At 52.2% G+C, this 10,764-nt stretch overlaps 1 protein-coding gene across 3 annotated transcripts in view; it reads right to left on the reverse strand.

Annotated features, from left to right (window-relative positions):
• C19H1orf167 (chromosome 19 C1orf167 homolog) overlaps positions 1–8,612 on the reverse strand; it is a 28,151-nt gene extending 19,539 nt beyond the window's left edge. For all 3 annotated transcript variants that reach the window (XR_008442803.1, XM_054009258.1, XM_054009257.1), the window contains exons 1-6: positions 8,155–8,612; positions 2,672–4,605; positions 1,974–2,017; positions 1,169–1,388; positions 786–961; positions 140–237 (exon numbers count right to left, since the gene is read on the reverse strand). Coding sequence is in view for 2 of the 3 variants with exons in the window: in XM_054009258.1 (XP_053865233.1) it covers positions 140–237; positions 786–961; positions 1,169–1,388; positions 1,974–2,017; positions 2,672–4,605; positions 8,155–8,230 (2,548 nt within the window). In the remaining variant the exon portion in view is untranslated. The remainder of the gene's footprint in view (positions 1–139; positions 238–785; positions 962–1,168; positions 1,389–1,973; positions 2,018–2,671; positions 4,606–8,154) is intronic.
• Positions 8,613–10,764: the final 2,152 nt, after the last annotated feature.

Here is a 10,764-nt window from a genome sequence, read left to right on the forward strand (position 1 = left end):
AGAATCAGGTCCTGACCGGGCAAAGACAAGGCAGTAATTAGACATCAACAGAGAAATCTCATGAAATGCCACCATCCTTCCAGCCTGGGAGCACACTGGTTAACTGCATTTGTTTGAACGCTCTGGAGCAAGGGCTTACCAGCCAGCCGCCTCAGGTCCCTGATGGCCTGTGCCCGTCGACAGAGCTCGTCTGCTCTTTGCCTGCGATGAAGCTGCATCCACAGGTTTGCCTCCACCCTGAAAGAGGCCCAAACTTGCGTTTAACCACAGGGCCTACCAGAGAGGGAGTTCACAGACCCAGACCCGGGGAGGGGTTACAATCAAGGCTTCCCTTTCTGCCAGGGCTGCTTCTATCTTTCTGGATTCAGCTCTTCCACCATAGAACCTGAGCAAATAGGTCTTTCCCTTTGCTAAGTCCATTCTCCTGCCAGGGATTGATGAAGAGTCTGATTCTGACTCACCAACCCCTGCTCCACACGTATGGATAGCAACTGCACTCAAGAAATGACCCAGGGTTTCCCTCTTGTCCCCTCTGTCCGAGGCACTGAAATTTGACCAAAGCTACCGCGTACAAGTCTGAGGTAGGATCTTCCAGTGCTCAGAAGCTGCAAGTGTAAATTCCCACCCTGGAAATCTTCTCTTGTATCCACAGAGGTGGGAGGGATTGTGCCCCCAGCTCTCCCTTCATCTGAGGTCATCTTGCTAAAGCGAGTTCCTCTGCCTCCAGCTTCAGCCCCGCAACCATCCAAGACAAAGAGTCATTGACGAGAAAAATCCCAGCTTACCTACTGTGCCACGCAGCTTCCTGTGGGGACCCTGCCGTCAGCTGGCACCACACTGGGGCTGTCACAGCTGGACCTCTCCCCAGCCCGACAAGACCGATTGGCGACTCTTTGGTGAGAGTCGCTGGCTCCTGCTGGGAGGTTTGGCTTTCGTTTCGCTTCGCCACAGCTGCCTTCCACTGAAAGAGGAGCGCCATGATGAGACCTGCCTGCATCAGAATCCCCGGCTCCGAATCCACTCTGCACTGAATGTAGCATTGTGCACCCTTTCCTCATCATGTGTATGAGCAATAATTCCCCTGCCACCTCCCTCCCTTCTCCTGCCCTCCTTACTATGCGACAGGTCCCTGGTAGCATCTCCTCTATTGTCCCCTGCCCATCCTTACCCTGTGAAAGTTGACGGCCAGCACGGCCAGGGAGTGTCTCCGCTGGGCAATCTCCATCTGCACCTTCCTCAGCTGCACTGCCCACTGGAGGGCCCCAAGCCCCTTGCGAAGCAGCTGCTGCCTGCAGAGCTCCCTAGCTGCAGTCCTCTTCCTCAGGATGGGGCTGCTCCAGGCTTGGAAACACCTGGTTAGTCGTCGCCTATTACACAGCAGCTGAGAACTGAAACAGAAACGAGGGACTGAAGCAAGGAAGGTCAAATCCAGCCAAGACACGTCATCTGGACTCCATCTACTTGACTAGTCCTCTCGTTCCCAGGGACTAAGTGATCCCAGGCCTCCCCAAAGCAGCTTCCAGATCATGTACTCAGCCACGGCCCTGCACAAACACAGGCGGAAGTATTGCCAAGCTAGTGGCGCTCTCCCCTCTTCTCCCAAAGGTTGTGGGTTCAAGTCCCGTCTCAAGGCCGTAGCTCATTGATTGCTCTCTGCTGACCATGCAATGAGTTCAGCTGACAAAGCTGCACTGCTAGAGGGGAATATTAAACCGAGGTTGCCTTTGGCCCACTGCTGGTAGCTACCAAAGGTGGAAGCTAAAAGACGTGCCAATTTTTTTTTTTTTTAAAACACACTCAGTTCTGCATGTTGCATGCATTTATTCTCCAAGGGCTAACTACTCTCCCAACTCTACATGTTCCAGGTAGTATTGCAGAGCATTCCCTGGAACCATAAGCCCCAGGAAATGTTCCATGGCCACACATTTCCCAAGGCAACTCCCCGCTCAACCCCCCACCCAAGCCCCCTTTACCTTCTCTCCTTCATCTCCAAATGCGAGAAGTTGTTCTCTGGATCCTACAGGTAAGAGCAGACAGTGACGCACTGGTATTAGCCGCAATAAGCGCCAGTCTCACAAGTACTCACAACCCCCAGGTGGAAGAATCAGGCTGTGGTCAGTATGGTGCGCAACCTCACACAACCATTGTGGTTGGGAAACTCTAACGCTCAGGGTGGTTCTAGCTGGCTGCCCCTGCTCATTCTATGCTGAGTAGAACCTTGCTCTGCAAGTGCTTCCTTTTAATTTCAGCATGAGAAAGAGTGGGAAAACTGGGCCCTCTGTGCTCCATGGCCATGCCTGCAGCAGAGTTAGCCATCATGGTGCTTTCCCTCCCCAGAGCCAGGGAAGGTAAAATGCAAAGGTGACAAGCTGATCTTTGAGAATAAGACACTAGAGAGAGGGAAAGGGAGATGGTGACATTTACTCTAAGGCCCATGTCAGAGATACGATACAAGACCAGATGGACCACTGGTCTGTCCCCTTAGGGAAGGGAAATGATGGCTGCAATTATTCTTGGGGGCTCTCACCATTCGGGGCCATGAGACTCATCCCCACACCTCCTTTCCCTCAGCACCTCTATTCTTCACCTCCAGCTGCTGCTGGCGAAAGGTGGACATGAACACAAGAGGGTACAGGAGAACCTGGATGCTGTGCACTGACAGGGTCCTCACCCGTGCGAGTCTCCTGTCCTGCAGCTGGCTGCTTTCCCCACAGTTCTGCAGTTCCCTGCTGCTCCTTTCTGCAAGAAGCTTCTCAGATTGGTCCCGGTCAGTGTTGAGCCCCTGATCACCGCAGAAGGCCTCCTGGGAGCGTTCTTCGTTTCCTCCCTCATTGGTAGAGTTCACATCATCCATGCCAGTGACAACCAAAGAATATTCATCGGGACCTTGCCTGGCTGTTACCCGAAAAGGGCTGTAGCTGGGAGTAGGCACAGACTGCCTGTTATTCACCATGACTAGTCTCCTGGCTGCAGACAATATGATGTCACATGCCTCTGACGACTCTCCCTGGTCTTCGCCATGAGGCTCAGAGGTGCCGACGTCTATGGAGCCCATACTAAGCTGCTGGACTTGACCGATCCCTGCATCTCCAGAAGGAGACTGGACTCTCAGATGCACTTCCCTTGGAGTCCCATAGACAGCTACACTGACATTCATCGGAGCCCCACCCTCCTGTGTCTCCAGCGACATCTGCAAACCATCTGGGTCTGAGCCGGGTGGACGGGCCTTCCTCCAACATACGGAGCAGGGTGACGCTCTGGCAAAGGGCTCTTCCGCTCCAAGTGGCTTTTCAGGGAAATGAGTTTTTACATGGCTGAACATGCCATCCCCTTGTGGAGTGTGCTGTGCCTGAGATTTATACCGGAGGTAGGGAGAGCAGTCATAGGGACTACCTGCGTCTGTATCAACCAGGTAGACTGAGCTGGCACCGGCACAGAGGGTTTCTGGCCAGATTCCACCTGAAACTTTGGTTCTTTGCGCCAATAATTCAGTATTTCTGCACCTGTGACAGAGAGAGGTAGGTTCGGCATCCCCCACATCACCAGTTACTGAACCAAGACCCCAATCCCTAACAAATGGGGGACCCCATTTCATTCTAGCCTGCTTAGCACTGCTCTGTTCTCCCACACTCAGGACAGCAGGTGTAGAGACCTCAGGGGCAAAGCACAACCTGCAAGCTAGTGGAGAAGACCTGGACTCCAAAGGGAGGGAGTTCCATATCCCCATTAAAGCAGCTTCTTGCTTAAGCCTCTGGATTGAGCAGTGCAGGCTGGCTGAAGTCTTGGAGGACTGCAAGAGAGACTGAAGGGCCGCAGAGCTGGGAAGGGATTCGGCCAAGTTGGGGGGACCCAGTTCGTCCAAGGTGAGGGCAGGCCCCGGACAACAGGAGTTCACACTTCCTCTGGAGCTCCCTGGAGAGAGACATACCATTGGTCTGTGGTGGGGGACAAGGCCAGCAGAGGAGATTACAGGCACTACAGCTGGAGAGAGGGAATCTGTACTGGCTAGTAAAGGATTCCCATGGTCTGCATCATAAGCAGCGAAAAGTCCATGTTGCTGCTTTTTCATGGGTTGCTCATTGCTCCGGTTTCCTCCCTCTGGAAGGTTCTGGCAGGTGCAGTGCCCAGAGGACTGGTCCCAGGGGCTAGACCTAGACCCCTCCTGTGGTTTCTTCTTGTACTGCGGGCTCCTCTCTGGGAGGTCGGCGCTCACATTCTCCCCAGCCGTGTCAAAGCAGGAACGTCTCCGCTGAAGAGCCACGTTGGGTGGAGATGATGAAGGCAGCAGGGGATTGCCACATGCCACCTTTTCAGAGTTGCGCCGCTGCAGCCTGCAGTAGAGGTTAGTTTGCTGCTGGGAGCAGGAGGCGGAGAGCTGGTTGGTAGCAGCCCTGAAAGGCTGAGACGGGCAAGAGAGATTAGTCTGTATCAGGCTGGGATCCCCCTTCCTGGGGCCTTTGCTTTTTACAGCTGGTGCACTCCTGCCTTGCTCCGCTTCCCAGCCAGTGAACCCAGCAGCACTGGCCCAGCGACGAGTAGCTTCCGCTCGGCTTCCAGTGCCCAAATACAGATTTACGTTCACGTTCTTCTGGACTTTTCTGTGCTCTAAAAAAAAACAAAAACCAAGAACCGTTCTTTTAAAGGGAGCATCAATAATTCATCACCACATCCTCAAGAGCTTTCCACGCACCTCAGGGACTCCCCATAGAATGAACCTGTTCTCTCCGCTCAGCCTCAGTCCCAGCACTGAAAATATCATGTACACTATTGAGTTCCTGTTAAAGAGAGACACTTCCTTCTGGCAGGGCAGGAGGGGACGGTCGGAGATCTCAACAGGAGCCTAGGGAAAGAGGGATCTCTCCTAGCATTATTATTCTTACACTGGCAACCACCAACGGCTAAGGCTCTAGTTACACTTCAGCTCAGAATGTGTTAGCCAGAACCATGACTAAAGACAGGTTTTTGCTAGTAAGATGCGAATACAGTTGTCCCCTGGCCGGTGCACACACTAGTCTGTAGATGGATTGGCCCAGTTACCATCAAACTAACACGTTTCTAGCAAGAACCATGTTTCACAGTTCTGAACAACGTGATTTGAACTGGAGCGTGGACACTTCCTCATCTTTGTCAGCAGGGCTTGGGTCTCTCATCCACACTAATTCCTCCTGGGCTGGGGTACCTGATAATGCCCTGAGCTGTTTAGAGTACAATTCGGTCTTGCTGCATGGATGCAACTGAACTGTGTTTTAACCAGGTTCCCAAATCCTGCTACAGTCTGGCAAGAGTCCAAGGCTGCAGCACATTTAGGAATCACAGTTTAGTCTTGTCTACATTACAAGACCAGAGCATGTTTTAAGTAGAACTACAGTGCACACACGTCCCTAATTAGCAGTCTTGCCTCTGTTCAAATCCCCTCCAGGATGTCGGCTCATACCCATTGCTGAGATCCTGCAGAACTAGGGGGCTGGGTGCTTTCATTCCCCTGACTTCTGTAAGAAGAATGGCAGAAACGGTTGCTATTTACCCCTTTCTAATGCTTATAAGGAGTCCCTACTACTCCATCTCGCTGGCCTGCTGGTTGATTAAGATGGGAGATCACCCATTTACAGCCACACACGACAGAGCATCAGAAAAAAGTAGGGGGGACTGAAGGAACAGCTTGAAGTCAGCAGTTTAACTAACAGTTACTTCTTTTTTTAAATGGGCAGTGAACGTGAGCTGAAAAGTACATTATGAAATATACTCACATCCACACCCCTCCCTCGTCAGCAAACTCGATGAATTGGGGAAAAAGCCAAAGCTGACTGTGACATGAACACCAATCATCTTTGTCATATCAAGAGCGTTTCGGAACAATATGCTCGAAAGCCAACTATGTATCTTTGGTCAGGTATTACACACTAAGGCTTAATTTCCAGACTATGTACATTTCATCCTCTTTCTCCCAGAAAAAGGCCTAAACAGCCAACTACCAACCTCAGCTCTCTCTCTGTGCAAATGGGCTGCTGGTCCTTCTGAGACAGAAATTCAGCCAATAAGCTGATCAAAGCCAGGAAGGAGACACTCATTCGCTGATACTCCAATTATCTTTGGGAACGGCTGTCACTGTCTTTCATATGTTCTCAAACATATTGCAAAGGGGAAGATTTTAATTAGGGGCTGGCATCGCAAAAGTGAACAGACTTTCCACAAGTTTCCAGAGTGGCACTGGCTTCTCAGTGCCTATTCTTGCATAAAGCATAATCACAAAGCACAGCACGCTGGCGCTTCAAAAAGGGATTCATTGCATCCCAGGAATTTCCACACAGCTAGCAGCGTGTTGCTAAAAGGGGGGTTTAATAACAGGCCCAGAATCACAAAGGGACAAGCCCCTTCAGGTGCTGTGTTCCCTTCCATCAATGCTCACCACAGGGTCACATCAGCCTGCTTTTAAGTTTGAGAATCTAAAAGCTACAAGCAAACGATCTCTCACATATAGACACATATGCTATCCCAACCCCCATTACATTTCTTTCTGCCAAGCACTACGTCCTTAACACATGGCCAAGATTAGATTTTAACAACTATTTTTCCCCAACTCATTTGGCCGTGCATAGATTAGAAAAAAAATGGTGTAAATCCACATTAGCTAACGTGTTAGCTAACCTTTTAGAAATGCCACTTGGACCCTAGTGTAGATGCAGTTTAACACTTTTAAATCAGGATTCATTGATCAAAGCCAACAAGGTTTTTAAAAACATCTAGACTAGGAAAAGAGATAAGGCTTAACAGACACATAGGTCAAACTCAGCCCCAGATTTAGGCTTGGAAATAAAAACAAGTATTACAAACCCTACAAGTATTACAAACCTTTGTTGTTGTTGTAATTCCAATGACAATAAGCAGGATTTTAAAAAAACCCAAGTAATTGCAAACTAAGTTGTGCAGGATTGAGCTAGTGTACTGGAACTGGAAAACAAAACTGACTAGAAACAAAAGTGAAACTGATCAGTCTATTTTCAATGTTCACAGAAAGGAAACAAACAGCATAATCAACCAAAGTCAACTGGATTGTTTTAAATTCATTCCCTTTCAATACTATGAGATGTTATCAATAACAAAGGGGACCTCTATTGTTAAAATACATAATAAATAAACATGCAGCACTTAGATCAGATCAGTGGCTTCTTTCCCCATCCACAGCGATTTAAGGTGATAGATTTTACATTTCACAGGTGAGGAAACTGAGACATTGAGCAGTGACTTGCCCAAGGTCAAACAGTGAGTCCAGAATAGAGATGTCCGGATTGCTCAATGCACTCTAGACCACCATGCGCATGAAGGGCTTTAAACCCAACATTGTCCATCGAAGTCTAAGAAAGACACACAAATATTACTTTGCTGAGCTGGAAAAAGGGCGGGTCTGCCATGGTTGCTAAGTTACGATCAAACCCTCTCTCCCCCCATCATCTTGCAGCATGGTATGACTTGCACACTCCGCCTGCCAACAACCATACTAGCTCCCGTGGTGGTCCACCCACAGCACTGGAAGCTGTACCCGGTTGGGTTAGAGAAATCTCTCCTTGGGCCGAGCCTGGAGGAGCCATGCTAAGCTGTTCTCAGCAGGAAATCGCTCTGGCACACATCCCAAACCCCCCAGCTGCACGTCCTGGTGTAGTTCATATCAACCACGGGATAGTCTCTCCTTTTGTGCTAAACCACCTCTACTGTATGAAGTTACTCACTCCGATAGCCACCACAGGACATGCCACTCGCTCCAGCCAGAACCTCGGGGACGGGAACAAACGTCTCTTTGTGTTTGATTCTCTGAACTCACTGCAAACCTGCAGCTTTGTCCACTTAATGCCCCAAATCCCAGCAGCAAGCGCACCCCAGCTGAGGCACTTTAAGAAGCTTATCGCCCATGATTAGTGATGCTGGCTTGTCATTGTGACTACAGATGTCCATGGAAAAGGAGCTTTGACCCATGTCTAATTAGAGCTACATCCTCAAGATGGCACAGATAAATTAGCTAACCAATTGGGGAGGGCTAATGAAAAGTGGTGGGCCCCACTTCCCGACACCCAGTTTGGTAGGTTACCTGGACAGAGTCCCCAGGTAACACAGTGATATGCACCCTAGAAACCCCGCAGCAGACAGAGCGGCGTTGCTTACCTGATTTCAGATAGCTGCTCAGGAGAGGGGGGATGTTTTCTTTCTTCCGTCTGAAGCGCCTATTTGTGTTCTCCATGCTCTCTACACAGTTCGGGGGAAACCTTTGCAAACTGGCTTCACGGAAAGGCCTTTCTCACAGCAACGCAGGTTATACCCCACTGCAGGCCCACGATATGGGAAACCAAAACCACCACATCAGGTGGTTGTAATAACAGCCAGATGTTTTTCCAGAGCTACAGTCCCAGATGTCCTCCCTACATCCCACACTGCTGGGAAGGCCTACGGGCCAGGGGAGCATCCAGATGTTCCCGGCTATCCCACTGAATCAACCAGAATGAGGTTTACCCATTAACAGCACATCCCTGAAGTTATCCCTTGGCTTCCTATAGGGCAGGCCCCTCTGGGTGTGTGCCTCAACGTACCCCTCTGCACTGCTGGAAAAGCAGCCTGCCTGGGCCTGTCTGTCTCCCTCCCTCCCTGGGTCTGTGCTGAACAGTCTGTCTGAGCCACCTCTGGTCTCCTGCTGTCTTTCTCGCTCACTCTTTTAACACCCTTGGGTCTTCTTCTTTTCTATGTATTTCAGTGCATCTGTACTGGGGGGCAGAGGGCTACTGCTCTCTCTGTCTGTCTGTCTGTGCTGGGGCCCGAGAGGAGGGGGGCAAGCTGTCAGATGTCTGTCTGTGCTGGGGGGGTGGCAGTTATGGGATGTCTGTCTGTGGAGGGGATACCGCCGGGTGTCTGTCTGTCTGGGGCGGGGGGTCCTACCGGATGTCTGTGCTGGAGGGGGAAGGGGGGAGAGCTGTTGGGTGTCTGTGCTGCGGGGGGAGCTGTTGGGTGGGTGTGTCTGTGCTGGGGCAGGGGAAAAGACTCCTACTGGGTGTCCGTCTGTGTTGGGGGGGGAGGCTCCTACCGGTGTCTATCTGTGGTGGGGGGGAGCTGTTGGGTGTCTGTGCTGGGGGGGTGGTTGTGTGTGTGTGTCTGTCTGTGCTGGGGAGGCTCCTACCGGTGTCCGTCTGTGGTGCGGGGGAGGGAGCTGTTGGGTGTGTCTATCTGTCTGTGCTGGGGGGGTCCTACCGGGTGTCCGTCTGTCTGTGCTGGGGGGGGGAGCTGTTGGGTGTCTGTGCTGGGGGAAGGGCTGCTGTTGTGTGTGTCTGTCTGTCTGTCTGTCTGTCTATGCTGGGGGGGTTGTTGTGTGTATCTGTCTGTCTGTGCTGGGCGGGGTCCTACCGGGTGTCCGTCTGTCTGTGCTGGGGGGGGGGAGCTGTTAGGTGTCTGTGCTGGGGGAAGGGCTGCTGTTGTGTGTCTGTCTGTCTGTCTATGCTGGGCGGGGGGGTTGTTGTGTGTGTCTGTCTGTCTATGCTGGGGGGGTTGTTGTCTGTCTGTCTGTCTGTCTATGCTGGGCGGGGTCCTACCGGGTGTCCGTCTGTCTGTGCTGGGGGGACGCGCCTCTTGCCGGCCGTTGGCTCGGTCGGTCTGTCCGTCTCCCGCCCCCTTTCGAACCGGGCGCGGCTCTCAGCCCGTCACCGGCGGGGCGGGGCCCACGACTGAATAGAGCCGGAGACTCCCCGCTGGGGCCCCGGCAGGGAGCCCGCGACGCTCGGCGGGCCGGGGGCAGCGGCTTCCCCCGGCCCCCAGAGCTCCCAAGGGCCGGACCCTGCTCCGCAGCGCCGCCTCCCTCCTGCCCGCAGCCCCGGGGCCTGGCCCACGCAGGCCATGGAGAGCAGCGTGGGAATTCAGTGAGCCCCGGGGGTAAAAGCCCTCCGGTGAGCTGCTTGGGCAGCAGACTTGCCTGATCTTGTTTAAAAACAAAACCACCAGAAAAAAAAAAGGGGGGGGGAAACCTCTTTGTGCCTCAGTTTCCCCATCCATGAATGAGGGTCATAACATCCACTTCGCAGGGGCCTTTACCAGGCATAACTTGCCAACCCCCAGCCCTCAAAAAATCATGAGTCAGAACCCTCCCCACCAAATCTCCAGATCCGCTTTACAAATCTCCAGTTTTTAAAGATAAGACACTGCAGGTTCTCTATCTGCAAAAGGTGCTGGCTCCAGAGAGCACTCACCCAGGCTGGGCTCTACTTAGGTCCTACAAAAGCTGTGCCTCTTTTTTTTAATTGCTATTATTTCTTGGCAGCAGAGTGGGAAATGTAAGTAACACAGCAACAAAGATAGTTGTTTTGAATCCCGAAAACTGTCCCCAGCCAAGAATGAAGAACGTAGGGCAAGTAAACATCTTAGAACCGAAACCCTGCAAATTACGGGGTGTGGGTGTATTCCACCTGGCACCTTCATTGGCACCAGATTTTTATAATTTTTGGTGGTGCCCAGAACAGTTCCAAGCAGAGTTGTCCCGTCCATAGGACTGACCAGGCAATCGCCTCAGGCCCCACGCTTTGGGGGCCCTGCACTTCAGGTGGATTTGCGGTCTAGGGAGGCCTGGGGGGGGGGCCTGGTGCCAGCAGCAGCAAGCAACCCAGCCTGCCGCCCTCCGCCCTGCCGGCTCCTGGCGTTGCTTGTGGGAGGGGGTAGAAGCCGGAAAGAGGTGGGGTGGGGCTTGGGGTAAGCGGTGGAATGGGGGCAGAGCAGGGGCGGGAATAGGCAGGGCTTGGG

Source organism: Malaclemys terrapin, chromosome 19 (assembly GCF_027887155.1).
Source record: "Malaclemys terrapin pileata isolate rMalTer1 chromosome 19, rMalTer1.hap1, whole genome shotgun sequence".
NCBI lineage: Eukaryota > Metazoa > Chordata > Testudines > Emydidae > Malaclemys > Malaclemys terrapin.